General features: G+C 41.5%; 1 protein-coding gene across 3 annotated transcripts in view; it reads left to right on the forward strand.

Annotated features, from left to right (window-relative positions):
• The window catches only part of MYO3A (myosin IIIA), a 312,814-nt gene that overhangs the window by 210,329 nt on the left and 82,134 nt on the right, over window positions 1-20,351 (forward strand). For all 3 annotated transcript variants that reach the window (XM_077490990.1, XM_077490992.1, XM_077490991.1), the window contains 5 exons: window positions 1,555-1,760; window positions 5,375-5,486; window positions 8,041-8,203; window positions 19,418-19,495; window positions 19,581-19,704. In XM_077490990.1, coding sequence (XP_077347116.1) covers window positions 1,555-1,760; window positions 5,375-5,486; window positions 8,041-8,203; window positions 19,418-19,495; window positions 19,581-19,704 — 683 coding nt within the window. The remainder of the gene's footprint in view (window positions 1-1,554; window positions 1,761-5,374; window positions 5,487-8,040; window positions 8,204-19,417; window positions 19,496-19,580; window positions 19,705-20,351) is intronic.

Consider the following 20,351-nt stretch of genomic DNA (forward strand, 5'->3'; position numbering starts at 1 on the left):
GCCTCACACACACACATACACAGGGGCTCACACACACACTCACACAGGGGCTCACACACTCATACAGGGGCTCACACACTCATACAGGGGCTCACACACACTCACACTTACACAGGGGCTCACACACACTCACACTTACACAGGGGCTCACACACACTCACACTTACACAGGGGCTCACGCACACCACTGCTTAATGGCACATTTGTCCTCTTCTTACCTCTCAGAAGCTTTAGAAATGTTTGCAGTTATTTACAGGTGATGAAAGATCCATAAAAATATAGAAAGGCAATCCTCCTTTCCCTGGCAGAAATGATATCCACTCTGTGTAAGCACAACCGACCTTTGCAGTCTCATTTATCTCCGCCCACTTCCAACCCCCTCCAATCCTGCAGCCATCCTTGGTTTTCCAGTCACTCCCACAGCTTTGATCCACACTCCCCACGCCCTCCTCTGCCAGCAAACTCTCCCGAGAGTGAGAGGCAAAAAAAAGAAAAGCACTGCTGGGAGATTTGACGTTTATCTCCGGGAGTCAGTGCAATGCAGGAAACATCGTCAAATGCCTAGGCGTTTTAGAAGCAGAGAAAGAAGTAAAGAAAATAAGGTATTTATTTCCACAAAATTACATTTTTTATTCTCAATGAGTGCAAAGCAAGGGATGGAGGTTTCATTAAGTGAAAGTAAAAAACAAATGACTGAATGTCTGTTTTAGCAAAGTTACATCACCTACATCAGTTACATCAGACCATCAAGTACAACCTAGTCTTCTTCAACAAAATACAACACTACACACTGTGTTACAACAACTGATGGCCACAAAAGCTTTTTTTCTAACACAAGAAAAAGGGTACAAAAAAGTAAAGAAAACAATACATAAAAATAAAGAATTCAACAAAATGTAAACCATGAACTGACTTGGGCTAGGGTCTCTGAAGATATAAACACTACTGCAACAGTAATAGTAATAACTGGAGACCTACCCATACCACACCACGTTGGGGACTTTGAGTGACTCACCACCAACACCATTGTAAGCCACATGGATAAATACTCAACTTGAGTAAGGCCGGCCATACATTATACAATTTTCTTGTATAATGAGGTCAAACCAAAACACTTTCAATTTGTGTGCAATCACTACATAATTGAAGGTAAATGTAAAGGAAATTTAATAAGAAAATTGTATAATGTATGGCCAGTCTAAGATACAGTATGTAGGGATGGGGGGGGGACTCTATACCAGACAAGGCTCACCTACTCTGTACAAAATAGAATCCAAGTTTTCTGTGAAGTACCTTACAACAAATCTAATACTAGAAGGGATAATTATGTTTTGAAAGAGTAAAAAACAAACTATTTTGAAGGTACGTTATATGTTGGGTACTTAAAACCTTGACTTTTTGCTGAGAAGAAGCACAACTATTCTAATGGAGCAAGATTTTTTTCTAAAAATTATTTAAATGTTGCAGGTTGTATTACAGTGACCAATGAATATTCCTTTTTTTTTAAGAAACAACTTCTACATAGATATGACTAATTACAGCTTCCTGTTTTAGTATTCCTTAATGGATTTATTATCAAAAATGGTGGCTGGCCAGCCTCACTTTGTGCGGTGCATCAAACCAAATAATGACCGTCTACCAAACAAGTTTGATCGGGAGAAAGTGTTGGTGCAGCTTCGGTATACTGGGATTTTAGAGACTGCGAGAATCCGCCGGCAGGGCTATTCACATCGCATTCTTTTTGCTAACTTTATCAAGAGGTAAGGAATAATCTATCAGTCGTTGTTAACACTAGCACACAGATAGACTTCATCAAACACAGTGGAGTGTTGCTTGGGTCCCTGATCAGTCTTCAAAAGCTTTGGTTAGAATATTGTAAACCTTCCAGGAATCCAGATATGGACATTAAGTAAGAAAATAACTCTCATGTGGCTGAAATCTAGACAGATATGCACATACCTCTAGATCACAGAAGCATAATGAATGGGGGATTTTCATTACCAAATGCTATCTATTAACTTTACTGTTTATTTTATTCCCTAATCGTACTTATTGCATGGTTCTGCTGAAATTTCAGCATGCATACTATATTATGAATGTTTGCAGTATGTTGTATGTAAAAGGCGATTTACAAAGAACAGTGAAAAAGGTTTTTTGCTCCTACAAATAATGCTACCTTCTATCTGGCATGAACAGGGAGAATCTATGCTGTATCTACTAAGAAGAGCAGAAAGAGAAGCCATTAAGGGACAGGTTTACTATAGGATACAAACTCCCCAGCCACCTAACCTATTCTAAGATAATACCGCTACAACCCAAGCGCTTATTTACATCTTTGTGTTGGTGGCAACCTTCCCAGGTGTTTGCAGTCTTGGTATTGAAATATTGTCCCACACCTGCACAGCAACTTACCATAGACTTAAATGAGTTGTATGCATACTGGTGGAGTAATGTTGGCCCTACACTATACGGAAAATCGGGCGAACCCAATTTTGAAAAACGAACGCTCGGCCGCAAGTGCAAACCATGCTGCCATCATGTAATGACCGATACATCGTTCGATGGACATAAATAAATACATTTTATGTTTGTTTTTTTACATATACCTAGTGCAGACAGGTTGGAGGGGAAATACATTAACGTTTCAATTTATCGTTCGTTCGCCAGAAAATTTTTAAACTTGTCCTTAATTTTTTCGGCTCAAAAATGTCCAAACGATTATCGATTTTGTACCCAATAACTGGTCGAAAAAAACGAGCGAATGGTCTAAAGACTGAATTTCGGCCGATTTTTCGTATAGTGTATGGCCAGTATTAGGCCCCATTCTAGTCAATGGGAAGTCATTGCGCAGCTGGAAGTGGCGTTGGACAGGATGGTTACACCAGACCCAGACAGTGGTGAGTAGGGATGAGCCGAACACCCCCCCCCCCCCCCGGTTCGGTTTGCACTAGAACATGCGAACAGACAAAAAGTTTGAGCGAACATGCGAACCCTATTAAAGTCTATGGGACACAAACATGAAAAATCTAAAGTGTCCACTTTAAAGGCTTATATGCAAGTTATTGCCATAAAAATTGTATGGGGACCCTGGTACTGCCCTAGTGGAAGTGTATCAATGCAAAAAAAAGTTTTTAAAACAACCGTTTTTTCAGGAACAGTGATTTTAATAATGCTTAAAATGAAACAATAAAAATGAAATATTCCTTTAAATATTGTGCCTCGTGGGTTCCCTCTGCCTGTAAAGTGGTGTATGTTTGCGAAGTGTATAACAGTGCCACAGCAAAATGACATTTCTAAAGGAAAACATTTAATTTAAACTTGCTTGCAGATGTACTGTATTGCCAGCTCCCGGCAATATAGATAAAAGATCAAGGAAAAAATCGATGTGCCCCCCCAATCCATACTAGGCCCTTCGGATCTGGTATGGATTTTAAGGGAAACTCCATGGCAAAATGTAAAAAAAAAAAAACAGCATGGGCCCTCTCAAAATCCATAACAGGCCCTTTGGGTCTAGCATAGATTTTAAAAGGAACTCCATGCCAATTTTATTTAAAAAATTTGGTGAAGGGTCCCCCCAAAATCCATACCAGACCCTGGTAGGCCAGGAAAGGAAGGGGGACAGGCGAGTGCCCCCCCTCCTGAACCCTACCAGGCCGCTTGCCCTCAACATGGGGGACCCCAAGGCACCCTCCCCATGTTGAGGGCAAATGGCATGGTATGGTTCAGGAGGTGGGGCACTCGCTTGTCCCATCCTTTTCCTGGCCTGCCAGGCTGCTTGCTCGAATAAGGGTCTTTTATGGATTTTGGGGGGCACCCCATGCCAATTTGTTTTAAAATTTTGGTGTGGAGTTCCCCTTAAAATCTATGCCACCCAAAGGGCCTGGTATGGATGGGGGGGGAGCACGCTTTTTATTTTTTACATTTTGTTGTGGAGTTCCCCTTAAAATCTATACCAGACCCAAAGGGACTGGTATGGATTTTGGGGGGGCCCATGCCATTTTTCTCTTAATTCCATCATAGAGTTCCCCTTAACCATACTTTGCACTGACTGCACTGTATATCTATATATACTAGATTGCCTGAACTGTATATATAGTCTACACTGAATGCAATATATATATATATATATATATATATATATATATATATATATATATATATATATGTGTGTGTGTGTGTGTGTGTGTGTGTGTGTGTGTGTGTGTGTGTATGTATGTATGAGGAAGTTCATGTACTTTGGACTGTCAAAAATGGAAAGTCTTTATAGATGGAATCCAGAGAATAACCATTTCACAGCTGGATTTTCACAACCCCCGAATAGACCTCCTCTCACTAGGCCTAGGAGCCGGTAGGGTGTTAAGTAAAGTAAAGTCTCTACTACAGACTTGAGCGTAGAATACTTGAAGTAAAGTCTCTGCCACAGTCTACAGTACCAGTCAGCAGGTCCGGCAATACCGTATGAGTGTGGATCCATGAAGTGTCCTTCAACTGAGCCTCCAGGCTCCTTCAGAGAAGCCTTCTCCTGAAGAAGAGTCCTCCCCTGGATGCTTCTCCAGCTGCTGGGCCTCTCCTTAGATGAGACGGCAGCGGACCACCCTTGAATCACCAGGCCTTAACATCCATTCAGGCCTGTCCCTGCAGTTGCTTAATACATTGCCTGGACTGTATATATATTATACATGAACTAAACTGTAACAGTATATATACTAAACTGCCTGAACGCCACTAACTAACATGCCTGATCTCTCAATCTCTCCACGTTATCACATTACATACGGCTGCCGTGTAAGCAGCCTTATATAGTGTGGGGCGTGGACTTAGCCCCCTGAGCCATGATTGGCCAAAGGCACCCTGCCTTTGACCAATCATGGCACTCCCAGCAGATTGCGCTGTGATTGGCCAAAGCATGCAGGTCAGGGGCATGCTTTGGCCAATCAGCAGTCGTCAATGCACTGCGATTATGAGATCGAATACCAGTTCATGAGAAACAGAGTTTTTCAGATGTTTTTGGTTATTAAATGTTAATCTGTGTAAGGGTAAGAACCTCTGTCAGTATTTTATAGCCATCTATGCCTCCTTAGGGATACGTATCCATGCTGAAAAAGTAACTAAAGTCACAGGTGAGATTTTCTCTTAATTAAGGGAGATTTGAAATGGAGAAATGGGGAAAAGGCCAACAGTGAAAGTCAGATAGATGTTCTAACCATTTCCCATTCTGTCTAAAACTATAAAAAAAAAAATCTACAGGTTTATTTAGACTTTGAGAGGGAGTCCTCCTAATGTTTTGGGGCTACACTTTTAAAAGTTCAAATGATTTACTTTTATGATTATGTCTTAACACATGCTTAAAGGTTATGTTTCTTTGTCTTTGTAGATATTATCTGATCAGCTTTAAGTCTCATGAAGATCCTCCAGTCAGTCCAGAATGTTGTTCAGCCATACTAGAAAAGGCAAATCTAGACCACTGGGTATTAGGAAAGACGAAGGTAACTGATGGTCAATTATTAAAGGCTGTCCATATATAAAGCAATTCAGCAATAATTAATATATATAGAAGTATTATTTTAGGTTGAATTATGAGTTGACTTTATAGTTGTTAATACAAAGTGTATACCTCACAACCTTTTGAGATGGGAATGAGGGATACATATTAGTAAAGGTATGTAGGCATAGGACACGCCCCCTTAAAAGAGAAATATACCAAAAAATTGGTTAATTAAACCCACAAGTATTTTTTTTTAACCACTAATGGTCCTTTATATTGGCTTTTGAAAATTACAAATGCAGCCATTTAGAAATTGGATGAAAGGTTTAGCACTGGGAAACACTTTTTGAAAGATAAATAGTGTATTTTATATACAATTAAATAGATCAAGCCAAAATGAGGGACACATGAGGAAGAGAGAAGGACATTGTTTCAAATTAGGGACACTCCCTCAAAATCAGGGATAATTGGGAGCTATGCAAAGTGTAACATTATTTCCTAAGAAAATAGATAGCATGACATTGGATTAAAATGTAAAATAGTAAAGTCTTTATGTTATATGTTTTGCATAAAAAATTCCATCACTTTATAAGATGTACTAAATAAAAACACATGCCATTTTGGTTAAGTTTTATTGTCCTATTTTTCATATGGTTTTTTTTTTCGATGTACACTATGGACACCCCCTCAAATTTTTTTAGTTTGGATGCACAACACCAGCTCCATAAAGACATGGTCTTATGAGTCTGTGCTGTAGAGGTAGTTGAGTGGCCTGCATAGAGTCCTGACCCCAGCCTACTGAACAAGGCTGTAATGAGGTGCCATGCCACATGATAGTCAGGACATCTCAGCTTACATCAGTACCTGATCTGATGAATGGTCTTCTAACTGAATGGGCACACGTTCCCACAGGCACACTCCACAATCTTGTGGAAAGCCTTCCCAGAAGAGTGCAGGCTATTATGGCCACAAGCAGAGGGGGGGGGGGGGTTCAGCACATATCATTGCCCATGGTTTTGGAAAGGGCGTGTGTGTGTATACTTTATGTCTATTGGGAAGGGTGTGGAGACAATAGGTGCTCTGACTTATTTGTGTGAAAGTTTTAGCTTGCACTTTTGAGCTTTGTAAACAAAATTGTATGATTTTTAACATCAGTTAAGGAGAAACTGGAAAGCATATAAAAGTGAGCTGAGAGCTTCCTTAGCTGACTAATTATTAAAATGCAAAAATATATTGATTTGAAGTATTTTATATTTTTATAACATGTTATTTTTAGTCCTGACAATAATAAATAAAGATAATTTATGCAACACTATATATTCTCTCTAACCTTACCTTAATGTTACCCTTAATAACCCCTTCGCACCGACCGTACGGCATCACCCTGATACCTTATTTTAGAGCCAACGGTTGGCTTTTTAGTGATAACAACTGATGCAGCTAAAAGCCACTCGGCTGTTATCCTAAAGAAGAGGGAGTGAACTTCCCCCCGCCACCGCCTTCCGCCGGGCCTTCTTCCACGCCTCTCATCTCATCAAGAGACCCAAGCCACCAGCCGCTGCATCCACCACCTAGGCTGAGACCCGTACGGAGCTGGATTCGGCTTTGATCGGGTCTCTGATGTAAAATCCTGGAAGCAACGTCACGGCGTCACTTACAGTTTACTCGATTGCCAATGGTGCCAATTTAAAAAAAAAAATTACAGTATTCAGAATCACCAATTTTGGCAATCTGAATACTTTTAAGTGCAAAGGAGGGATTTGGGGTCTTTTAGACCCCCGATACCTCCATAAACTACCTGTCACCACCTATTACTGTCACAAGTGATGTTTACATTCCTTGTAACAGCAATAAAAGTGATCAGAATTTTTTTTTTTAAAGGGACAATGTAAAAAATAAAATATATATATATTTTTTTAAAGCGCCCTTGTCCCCGCGTGCCCACACAGCAAAGAAAACACATACGTAAGTCGTGCCCACAAATGTAAACGCTGTTCAAATCGCACATGTGAGGTATCGCCATGATCGTCAGAGTTAGAGCAATAATTCTAGCAAAAGACCTCTTCTGTAACTCTAACCTGGTAACCATTTAATTTTTTTTAAAGAGTCTCCTATGGAGATTTTTAGGTACCGTGGTTTGTCGCCATTCCACGAGTGTGCGCAATTTCAAAGCATCACATGTTAAGTATCTATTTACTCAGCGTAACAACATCTTTCATGTTATACAACATTTGGCTAATTTTACTGTTTAGTTTTACTTTTAATTCATGAAAGTGTCTTTTTTCCCAAAAAATTGCATTTGAAAGACAGATGCGCATATACCGTGTGACATAAAATATTGCAACAATCGCCATTTTATTCTGTAGGGTCTCTGCTACAAAATATATGTTATTTTCTTGCCAAAAATTTGGATTTTAACTTGTAAGCAACAAATGTCAGAAATAGGCGTAGGCATATGAAGGGTTAAAAAAATCCCCATAACCTTCATTGCATGAAGCTTTAGAACCACTTTAAGTATCATGTAAACTAATAACAATACTGTATACTGTCCTCAGGTTTTCCTTAAATACTACCATGTTGAACAGTTGGACCGTATGATAAAGAGCATAGTGAACAGAATTGTAGTTCTTCAGGCCTGTGTCAAAGGGTGGCTGGGAGCCAAGAGATACCAAAAACTGAAGCAGAAGAGAGAGGAAAGTGCTGTGAAAATACAGTCAGGTAATCACGTTTTTTTCTTTTGTTCCAAATAATAACTGCAGTATTTTACATTTACTTATTTTTCTTTCAAATGTCATGGTAAAATGTTTCATTTCAACCATTGTGATTACCTGAAACTTGTCCCTTTAATGAGCTGCCAAATACCTCAGGAGAGTTGAAATCAGGCTTTCAGTGGAGGTGCCTGTGCTGTAAGCTGATGGGTCAGAGACAAGGGATAGACAGGAGGGGAAGCTGCCCAGGGCACTCTGGTATCATGTGAGGTGGGAGGGGGGGGGCACCGTGGGGAGATGGGGGGGGGGGGATTTTGTGGCAAAGGGGAGTTGGGGGGGGGCTTTAGGGTGTAAGAATTGCTCTAGGAAAGGAAATTTGGGGGTAGAAGTGGGGATTTAGGGGGATCTATGTTGGGATGGGGGAAGAGGATTTGTGCTAGGAGGGGGGATTGGGGGGTTTGTGCTTGAAGAGGTGATATGGTAGGGAGGGAGGGTAATTGTGCTAGGAGGGGAAATCTTTTTTTGGTACATTTGTGCTAGTAGGGAGGATTAGGGGTATTTGTGCTTTCTAGGGAAATTTGTTTTGGGGGGGGGGATTTGTGCTAGGAGGAGGCTAATTTATGCTTAGAGGGGGCACAGTTTGGCATGTTCCCCTTTGGATGCAGATGACCTTGTCCTGGCACTGGTTGGAGATACTAAGATGGAAAAATAAGTAGCCTCAGTTAGCCTTATTGTGTATCTTGGGCAGCTCATAGATGACACTTCCACTCTTTAACCATCAGGTTGAATGAAAAAAAAATATTAATATTCCCCATCCACAAACTCAATGCGCATGGGGGAATCCTTTTCACTAAGTCTTTGTATTTTGACAGCAAGGAGCTGCATAAGACACACAATAAGGTATTTTTTTTTTTTTCATTTAGCCTGCTGATTGAAGGAAAAAACTGACTAATGTATGGGCTGCTTAAGACATTACACACAACGTAAAGCCACCATGGATTTAAGACAGCTGTCTGTTGTGCAAGTTCAATTCAATTACTCTAAAAAAAAAAGAGAGATTTTTATAGACCTGCAAGCTAAGCTCAGTCAAGAATTTAGTTAACATGGTTGTAAACCTCTGAAATTAAAAATAAACCATTTCCTTCTATAGTATGCATTTGCCGAAATCCAAAGCACTAAGTTTAGCCTCAGCTGTGCATGTTTTCATTTGAGATTAGGGGGAGAGTGTGCATTCCCTCCACTCAGGTCTCATAATACACTCAACTTCCTGCTCTATGCTGCTGTGCAGTAGGGATGAGCTTCGTGTTCGAGTCGAACGTACGTTCGACTCGAACATTGGCTGTTCGGCCGTTTGGCGAATTCCGAACGTTTGGGCCGTTCGCGTCAAAATTCGAGTGGCGCGCGCGCGGACCACAATGCACTGCGGTGGCGCAGTGCATTGCTGGCTCATGATTGGTCAAGCATGCACTGTGACCCCGCATGCTTGGCCAATCGTAGCGCCAGCAGCGAGGAGAGCCATAATTGGCCACATGCATCCTGCCTGTGGCCAATCATAGCTCAGGCTGTGTAGTGCACGCCCCACACTATATAAGGCCGCCTTTGAGGCGGCCTCGTGTAGTGTGTTAGCATCTGAAGCAGTGTGTGTTCTGTGTACCTTCAACACAGTACACACCGATCGTTTTTGGCTGATTTCCTATCTTGCTGCTGTGTAGTGGTTGTTGTCTGTGCCCTGACCGCAGTATACACCACTATATTCACCTCACCTATATAGCTAGTGATCTAGCTTTAACCACTTAACAACTGCCCATTGCCGATTAACGGCTTCAGGGCGGTTGTTTAACTCTGAGAGGCCGTTAATTAACGGCCTCCCAGAATTCTGCTCTCGCGCGCCCCCTGGGGCGCGCACTCGAGAGCATCCGTGACCGCCGGGTCCACAGGACCCGGCGCATCACGGATCACGGTAAACGGCCGCTCGTCGCGGCCGTTTACCACGTGATCGCTCCGTCAAATGACGGAGTGATCACTTGTAAACAAACCGGCGTCATGTTATGACGCCGGTTCCTCCCTCCCCTCTCTGTACCGATCGGTACAGCGGAGGGGAAAGAGATCGGTGTCAGCAGCGATGTGGGCTGCATCTGCAGTGCCCACATCGCTGCTCACCGAATTTAACCCCTCAATTCCCTGCCAATACTCTGCAATACCAGTGCATACTCTGCAGTACCCTGCCATTACTCTGCAGTACCCCGCCATTACTCTGCAGTACCCCGCCATTACTCTGCAGTGCAGTACCCTGCCATTACTCTGCAGTACCCTGCCATTACTCTGCAGTACCCCCCATTACTCTGCAGTACCCTGCCATTACTCTGCAGTACCCCGCCATTACTCTGCAGTACCCCGCCATTACTCTGCAGTACCCCGCCATTACTCTGCAGTGCAGTACCCTGCCATTACTCTGCAGTACCCTGCCATTACTCTGCAGTACCCCCCATTACTCTGCAGTACCCTGCCATTACTCTGCAGTACCCCCCATTACTCTGCAGTACCCCCCAATACTCTGCAGTACCCCCCAATACTCTGCAGTACCCGCCATTACTCTGCAGTACCCCACCATTACTCTGCAGTGCAGTACCCTGCCATTACACTGCAGTACCCCCCATTACTCTGCAGTACCCTGCCATTACTCTGGAGTACCCCCCAATACTCTGCAGTACCCTGCTATTACTCTGTAGTACCCCGCCAATACTCTGCAATACCCTGCCATAAATTGCCATACCCAGCCATACTCGGAGATACCCAGCCATACTCGGTGATACCCTGAAATACCCAGCCATAGACGCCCCCCACCCCTCACCGCCCTCCGGTGCTTCTACCAACTCGCCAGTACGATCAAAGCCAGAATCTTTTTTTTATTTTTTATTTCAGGCTTCCCAGCCTAGAGGTGAGATGTGGGGTCATATTGACCCCCAGATTTCACTGTAAAGAGGACCTGTCACCCCATATTCCTATTACAAGGGATGTTTACATTCCTTGTAATAGGAATAAAAGTGATCAAAAATATATTTTTGGGGAAAAAAATGTCAAACTAAAATAAATAAAGTAAAATGAACAATAAAAAAAAAAAAATTTTTTTTAAAGCGCCCATGTCCCCATGTGCTCGCATGCAGAAGCGAACGCATGCGTAAGCCCCGCCCACATATGAAAACGGTGTTCAAACCACACATGTGAGATATCGCCGAGAACGTTAGAGCGAGAGCAATAATTCTAGTCCTAGACCTCCTCTGCAACTCAAAACATGTAACCAGCAAAAAAAAATTTAAAGTGTCGCCTATGGGGATTTTTTAAGTAGCGACGTTTGGCGCCATTCCATGGGCATGTGCAATTTTGAAGAGTCACATGTTTGATATCTATTTACTCAGCATAACTTCATGTTTCACTTTATGCAAACATTGGGCTAACTTTACTGTTTTTTTTTGTTTGTTTTTTAAGCACAAAACAGTTTTTTCCCCCAAAAAAACGCGTTTGAAAAATTGCTGTGCAAATACCGTGTGAGATAAAAATTTGCAACGACCACCATTGTATTCTCCAGGGTCTTTGCTAAAAAAAAAATATATATATAATGTTTTGGGGTTCTCTGTAATTTTCTAGCAAATAAATGATGATTTTTACATGTAGGAGAGAAATGTCAGAATTGGCCTGGGTGCTCCAGAACGCCTGATGGCGCTCCCTGCATGTTGGGCCTCTGTATGTGGCCACGCTGTGCAAAAGTCTCACACATGTGGTATCGCCGTACTCGGGAGTAATAGCAGAATGTGTTTTGGGGTGTAATTTGTGGTATGCATATGCTGTGTGTGTGAAATAACCTGATAATATGACAATTTTGTGGAAAAAAAAAAAAAAGGAAATAGGCCGTCAGTACTTCAGGTGTGATCAATTTTCAGATATTGGCACCATAGCTTGTGGACTCTATAACTTTCACAAAGACCAAATAATATCCACCAATTTGTACTTATTTTTACCAAAGATATGTAGTAGTATGAATTTTGGCCAAAATTTATGAAGAAAAAATTACTAATCTGCTAAATTTTATAACAGAAACGAAGAAAAATTCATTTTTTCGCAGAATTTTCGGTCTTTTTTCTTTTATAGCACAAAAAATAAAAAACTGAGAGGTGATTAAATACCACCAGAAAGCTCTATTTGTGTGAAAAAAAGGACAAACATTTCCTATAGGTCCAGTGTTGCATGACTGAGTAATTGTCATTCAAAATGTGAGGGCACCGAAAGCTGAAAATTGGTCTGGTTATTAAGGGTGTTTAAGTGCCCAGTAGTCAAGTGGTTAATAATAGAGCTTGCAGTCAGTAGTGTTAGGAGATAGTGCGTGCTGTCTGCGTGCTCTGTACCCAGTACATACCGCTATAATATAGGGCAGGCTCCTACTTTCAAACATCCAACTTACAAACATCTCCTACTTGCAAACGCAAGGAGACAGCAGCAAGTGAGATGAAAAAAGATGGACGACAAAACAAATTATACAGGGGTGATAACCCTTCCCTATGTTTTCCAAAAAGCTTAAAAATAGTTTTTTTGACTGGAGCTACACTTTAAAAATGTACCAGTTGAAAATTACAAACAGATTCAACTTAACACAACAAACCTACACAGTCCCTGTCTTGTTTGCACCGCCTGTATACTGCTGTTCTGAGTATATAGGGCCTGGGGGCCACACGCATTTCCTTTTTTTAATATGGGTACGGGGTTCCCCTTAATATGCGTACAAGACCCAAATAGGCTGGTAATGGGCAGGGAGGGCTACCCATGCCATTTTTCTGAATGATTTTCAACCATATTGCAGGAACCAGATATAATATTAAAACCGCAAGCAGTTTTAAATGGTGTTATTTCCGTTTAATGTCATTTGGTGCAGGGACTGTTCTAAACACGGGAAACACGTGGCACTTCACAGGCATACTACAGACACCCCCCAGGCACCATATTTAAAGGAATATTTCACCTTTTTTTTTCACTTTAATCGTCATTAAAATCAGTGCTCCCGCCAAAACGGCAGTTTTTAAAACTTTTTTTTGCAGTGACCCATGTCCCCTGAGGCAGGAGGCAGGTCCCCAAACCCTTTTTAGGACACTATCTTGCATATTAGCCATTAAAATTAGCACTTTCCATTTCGAACGTTCGAGTCCCATAGACTTCAATGGGGTTCGAACGTTCGTATCGAACGCGGGGGTCGTTCGCAAGTTCTGGTGCGAACCAAACCGGGGGGTGTTCGGCTCATCCCTACTGTGCAGTATGTAACATTAGATTTTGCACCCTGCCAGTGTGAATTGTATAATTTGAATGACTCTACAGAAGACAGGGCTGTAGGTAAACAGTGCAGCCCTATCCCCGTAGGGGCTGCTGGATTTAGGGGTTCGTCAGTCACCCTGCCCAGCCAGGCACAAATTCTTCATTCATTCAGAGTCATGAAAGCAGTCCTTGCACTTGTTTTTTATGTTTTATTGAATGGAATTTAACTTAGATGGGGGATAGGGAACTTATGAGCAGTGTTAATTTTGTCGACTAAAATTATTAAAACATTTTAGTCAACTAAATGAATATTATACGACTAAAACTAAAACAACTGAGATGACTAAAATACGACTAAAACTAGAATGACATTTTAGTCAAAAGACTAAACTGGGACTAAAACTAAAATGAAATTTGAGTTCAAAATTAACATTGGTCTGTAGTGCATGTTCATACCTCAATGCCATAATAAATAACATATTCAATTTTTCACTCCAGCAGTATATAATGAGTTTGGAAATTGTAGAGAAATGTTAACTAATGCATTACAATTTAATGACACCTATTGGATTTTAGACAACTAAAATGTGTTTTAGTCGACTAAAATGTACTGGAGATTTAGTCGACTAAATACGACTAAAACTAAACAATTGCAGAAGACTAAAATGGGACTAAAACTAAAATGCCATTTTAGTCCTAAGATTAAAACTGAAACTAAATTGAAATTTGATGCCAAAATGAACACTGCTTATGAGATGCCCATGTAATTATCAATTAATGTTGGGACTACTATACACACCACGGTATATACAATCTCCTTTTCTCTTCCTGTATTTCCTTATTTACAGATTTTCACTCCAGCACATCACTTGCTACATTTCCCGGACCAGCTAGCACTGTAGGCCTGACACTGGCTCAACCAGGCCTAAAGCAGATGCCCTTTGCAGGCAGGGGCTGCGGGCCCCTGTGGTGTAGCAAAAAAAGAATAGAAAGTTCCAGTGCTAGCTGTCCCTGTGGTTACTGCTCCCAGCACCACCTCTTCAGGTACTTCCAGCCCTCTCGACTGCAGCTGCCCCTTTGCACTGCCCATGCCACTACAATCCTCCAGTCTGTCTCAGCACCCATCCCAGACTGCTCCATCTCAGTCCTCTCAAGCATGCCTCCAAGTCCTCTCAACTGTGTGAACACTCCCCAGCCCTCCTGGCTGCCTCTGTGGAACTCCTGGAGGCTTGCCGGACAGTGTTCTCCCACTGTCCTCTCTTGCTCCTCCTGTGCCTCCTAGCCAGTACACCTCCGTGGGTTGTAAGAGGCACCGGTGCCCAGGCACCAAGGTCACTCCCCCACTGGGGAGCTCCCCCAAAGGCCCCAATAGCCTAACAGTCCATCTCCATCTTCCACTCAATCCACTCCCTCCCAGCTAGGCTGACCCTGGGTATTCAAGGGGGCCTGCCCCCTTACAATCCAGATTGGGGATTGGTCAGGGCTCCTCAGAATACCCCAGGTGGCCCCACCCCCTCTCTTTCCAGAAAGTACCAGAAGATTTTGGAAATAAGTGGGAGGTCCTAGTGACACCACCTGTGAGTCACCCAGAACTAGTTCACTCCCAACCCTGATCACAAAACACACCCAGGCTTGACTGCCAGCCAAGCCTTGAAATTTAACTACTCTCAAAAGAAACCCTGCATTATCCTTCTAGCACACTACAGGGTGGTACAACAGGTACAACTTATGTAGTAGGGTTTGTTGCATCTCTCTGTATGAGGCCAGTCACTTCATGTGATACATGTAATGTTTAACAACCACTTTAATGAGGAAAGTAAGTCTAAAACTGTTTTAGCAGCCCCATTTATTTTGGTGAAAGTAACTGTTCTGCCAAAAAACGTTATATCTGTCTGCTAGCAAATGTTTTATTTGTGTACACATTCTGTGGCACATGCACGGTGCAGGGTACATTCCCAGCCCACAAGAGTTTGCTTACGCTCAGGATTTACTTCATCGGTAGCCACTCAATGGCCAAAGAGTGGAGACAATGGATATGGAAGACCAACAAACATTAGTAGCTGCAACAATAGAGTGCCGAAGGGGAGCACAGATCTTGCTTGGCTGGAAGGGGCCAAACTAATGTGCCATAGTAGGAACATATGCTGTGTATACAGCCCCATTGTGGTAATTCCCTCCGGGGACCCTCAGCAGCTTTAGTTTAATTTGAAAGTCTAGTGAGCAAAGAAGGGTACAAAATAGCAGCAGCTGGAACAGACTTATTTAGTTTTAGGTTTGTAACCTATTCTTTTAGCAAGGGGCAGTTCAGTTGGCTGGATAGGGGAAACCCCCCAAAAATGAGCTCTTCACATGATCCAGCAAAAAAAGGTTAAGATTATGAGACTGTTGCCTTGGGTGCCCTACGAATGTTAATGGACTAAGCCTTGCACAAGGTAAATCTTAATTACGAACCACTTCCTAATAGGTGGACAAGAATTAAAAATTGACATCAGACTTTTATTTCTGCCCATGAAGCGACTGGGGACATGTACATTCACCTTCAATCCCTGTGACACCAAGACAAGAAATAGAGGCTGTTGCCACTGGTACAGGAAGACACAAACCTCAAGACTTTGGGGTTGATTTACTAAAGGCAATCTACTGTGCACTGCAAGTACAGCTGCTCCAGAGCTTAGTAAATAATGTAAAGAATACCTAGTCACATGCAAGGAAGATTAAAAAAAAAACAGCATGTTTGCTTGCACGTAATTGGATGATAGAAACCAACAGATCTCTCCCTCATTTACTAAGATCTGGAGCAACTGCACTTGCAGTGCACAGAATATTTCCCTTTGGCAATTCAACCCCAATGGCTGACTTTCTAAGCTTTCTCGCTCTAAGAAAAATGTATTTTTGTCTTTGTGCCTGTTGGGGAGATTTCCCATCAGATGCTGTCCTGACAGAAAGTGAGAGGAACACGCAACCTAATTTTACGTAATTGGAAGAGCTCTCTAGCCCTTAACTTTTCTGAGGTGATTGCTATTGTGAATAGGAATCACTCCTTTGAAAGACTGCTGGCACTTAACTCCTTTTCTTGCAAAACCTTTGATAGTAATTGGAAATTGTGGACCACCAGGTTTAAGCCTTGTGAATGAAGTTATTTCATATTTCAGTAATCGCATGGTATATGTTGCAGATACTTTGTGATTGTATGTACCTTGATATTTTCTTGTTTTACTGTGTCCGATAACATAACCTACCTTACTTTTCTGTATTCCTTTATCCTCTGTTTTGTTATATCTGTATGTGATAAAATCCAATAAAAATCTATTGAAATAAAAAAAAGAAAGTGAGAGGAGAATTCCTTAATAGGTATGAAGACAACATTAATGATCTGGAAGTGGCTCCAGCCCTTCAACAATATATCCAAAAGTGAAAAAAATGGCTGTAACTGGACTTTAACATTCACTACTCTGTCTGTACTCGGTAACAATCATGATCTAAAAGCCCCAAACACAGAACATTCCTAGATATTTCAGAAGAGTAATAGCTACTGATCATCCTTCCAGCAAAACATGATCTGTGCTGGGTTTCTATTAACTGCCAGGGCATGGGAATCAATCATTTTGTCAATGATATAATAGATATCTTTTATTATTGAGCTTTTATAAAGCCTGGGTAATTTGTTGTACAGCACAATACAATAATCCTATAGGGGTTATTTATAGACGTCTAACAATACAGTGTTGCCTATTTCTTTCATGTGTATTTTCCTGTTTTTCTGTAGAAAACTCAGTTGGCACCTCAGTTGTGTATGAGATGAATTATGCAAGTTAGACCAGGTTCACGCATCAGCTTGAGCTTTTCCAAGCATTTTGGAGCTGTTTTTATGCATGTCTGTGCATGTGTTTTGAGCATTTTTGTGTTAACCAATGGAAAGCTAGTTACTATGAGAAGGAAAGGCAACAAATCACACGTTTTCCAGTACCTCCCTTTGACGTCTACAGGGACCAAAACACATAACACTGCCCCAAAAAGGTTTATGTACTCTTTCAAGCTTTAAGTGACAAGCTTCAAGCTTTGAGACACATGTAAATGTAATGTAAATCTTGATGTTGAGCACGGAAGTGCTTCAGAAGATCCACTTCAAATTGCTCAGGTGTGAACTGCAACTAAAGTTTCCAACAGTTTTTTTTTATCTGCTGGACTACAAAACACCTTCCCCTTATTTTATGGAGTTGAGGAAAGAGGAAGGCTTTCTAGGGTTGATTTACTAAAACTGGAGAGTGCAAAATCTGGTGCAGCTGTGCATGGTAGCGAATCAGCTTCTCGAATGAATGAATGATTTGTATAGCGCTGCAATGCGAACTGAATCGCCTCAAGGCGCTTGATCTGTCCTGTGTTGTCTAGCTTCTTAGGATAGCTAGGTCTTAAGTTTTTTCCTGAAGGCCTAATGATTTCCTTCCATGCAGATTTAAGTCGGTAGAGCGCTCCATAGCCGTGGTCCTTGGACTGTGAATTTTTGTTCTCCCTTTGTTCTCCCTTTGTTCTCCCTTTGATTTGTAGCAGGATTTAGGAATGAGGAGGAGGTTTTGGATGATCGGAGACTGCGATTGGGTGTGTAGTGTGTTATCTTCTCGCAAGTATTGAGGAGCGTTTCCTTGTATGCATTTGTGGCAGAGGGTCTTGAATGTAATCCGATTCTTTACAGTTAGCCAATGTAGGGTCCTCAGGGGGGGTGGCAGATGAATTCTAACTTCAGTTTGTTGAATTATGCTTGGATAAAACAACCTGGAAGCTGATTGGTTTCTATGCCGAGCTGCGCCAGATTTTGCGCTCTCTAGTTTTAGTAAAGTAACCCCTCTGTACTCCAGCATGGAACTGGGCAAGTCTGACAATGCAATTTGCGATGTCTGTACAGTAGAGGTAGCGTTCTCAGTGGAGCTCATCTCTGAGTTGAGCCGAGTGCATTTCTGGAATGATCAACAGGTATATTTCTGTACTAACAGCCTTTGTCAGGCTTAATATACACTACAGCTCCTAAACTTAAGTTTTTGCAAAAGCTCCTAAACTCAACTTCATAAAAGCCTATTTGTCCATGTACACGTAGGCTTTTAGGATGGTTTAGGAGCTGCTGCGGTCAGGGGAGGTTCAACCTGAATGTGGAAGAATCATGTTCAAGATAGGAAAGTTTTTTACCACCGGCTGCAAAACTAGAGAGTGGTAAAATCGCAGTGCTGTTGCAGAGATGTATTGCATATACATTTTCCTTATTTTGCCCATATACTTTAAAAAGAAACTTCAGTCTCTAGAAAAAAAATTAAAGGCCACAGCAAATACTGTAGCTACAAATACTGTAGACGACTTTTAATAAAAGAACACTTACCTGTCCAGGGATCCAGCGCCATCCTCTCCCTGGCAGGCTCTTCGCTAGTCTTCAGGTCCCTGGCGCCAGTATGTTTAGTGTGGGAATCCGGCTGCGACTCCTTGTGACTTCACAGCCAGGTTACAACTGCACGTGTGTGAGTTGTGCTGGGCTTTGTGAATGGTCCCGCAGCCTCTTGGACCTGGTATGTAAACATAGTGGTTGAGGGCAGGGAGAGGGGGGAGAACTTGTCTAGGTAATTCCAGTGGAAGTGAAAGCAGGTACCTGCCAAAACTAGGTACCCTTCCCAAAAAAGCTCCAATAATGCTAGCTGGGGGGGGGGGGGGGGGGATTCTTAAAAACAGAACTTCCTGTTTCGTATGAAGTTTTACATTAAGATGCCTATTTTCATAATTAATACAACTTTACATATTAGAGTTGATTGCTTTAAAGATGATTCTGTTACAAATGGTCCTTAAAATAAAGCAATTAATAGGCACCTGCACCTTGGTGATGTACAGTATGTATTAATGCAGTAAGGTAATGCTGTTCCTGGCTTATATATGTTTTTTATTTGTAAAGCTTACAGGGGTCATGCTATCCGCAAAGAGCTACATAGCAAAACAGAAATGGAAAACTTAATCACAAAGTTTCAAGCACGTATGTATACATTTTCCTCTGAGCATAATATCCGAATACTAGGCTAACATGTTACGTTCATCATTGATCTATTATGTGGTTCCAGGTGCCAGAGGATACCTATTGAGGAAGAAAGTGAATGATATGCGTAAAAAGGAGAGTGATGCTGCTGTTACAATCCAATCTCATTACCGTGGGTTTAAAGAGAGGAGGAGTTTTGAAAGGAAAAAGTATGATGCTTATGTGTTTTGGAGGAAATGTATTATCTATGTGCCCTTTATCCACCTCATTACCAGCATATTACACCCGCTCATTAGCAGGCCATATTTCAATTTTGAGTGCCGTAATAGTTTGACTGACAGTTACGTTAGTCATGCAACACTATACAGAAATACATTTCATACACTTTTTTGGGGAGACAGAAATCACTTTCTTTGGGTCAAATTTATCTTGAAATATGTATATCCACCCCCAAAGCAATCCCTCAATCATTGTTGCTTAATGACACTTTAAAATGTCCAATGATAATCCCACAATTTTTAGTTGTCAGCAGCATTTAAAACCACTAACTCTCCTCCACCCCCCCCCAAAAAAAAACAATTGCAACATTGATCGTAAGTGTTTTTGCAATATGATATTCTTTGCAGTAGTGTTTTTTAATTTTTAATTTTAATTACATATAGCTTAAAGTAAATTTAAAAGTTCTTGTGTGGAACACTAAACAGGTTTTGCATCCAGTTACTGTGATGAAAGAGTTTATTAAATGAACCAATTAAGGACCAAGCCTATTTCTGACACTTGTTAAAATCAGTATTTTTTGCCAGAAACATTATATATATATATATATATATATATATATATATATATATATATATAT

The sequence above is a fragment of the Lithobates pipiens genome, unplaced genomic scaffold (assembly GCF_037356315.1).
Source record: "Lithobates pipiens isolate NorthernLeopardFrog02 unplaced genomic scaffold, aLitPip1_a1.2 Scaffold_19, whole genome shotgun sequence".
Lineage (NCBI taxonomy): Eukaryota > Metazoa > Chordata > Amphibia > Anura > Ranidae > Lithobates > Lithobates pipiens.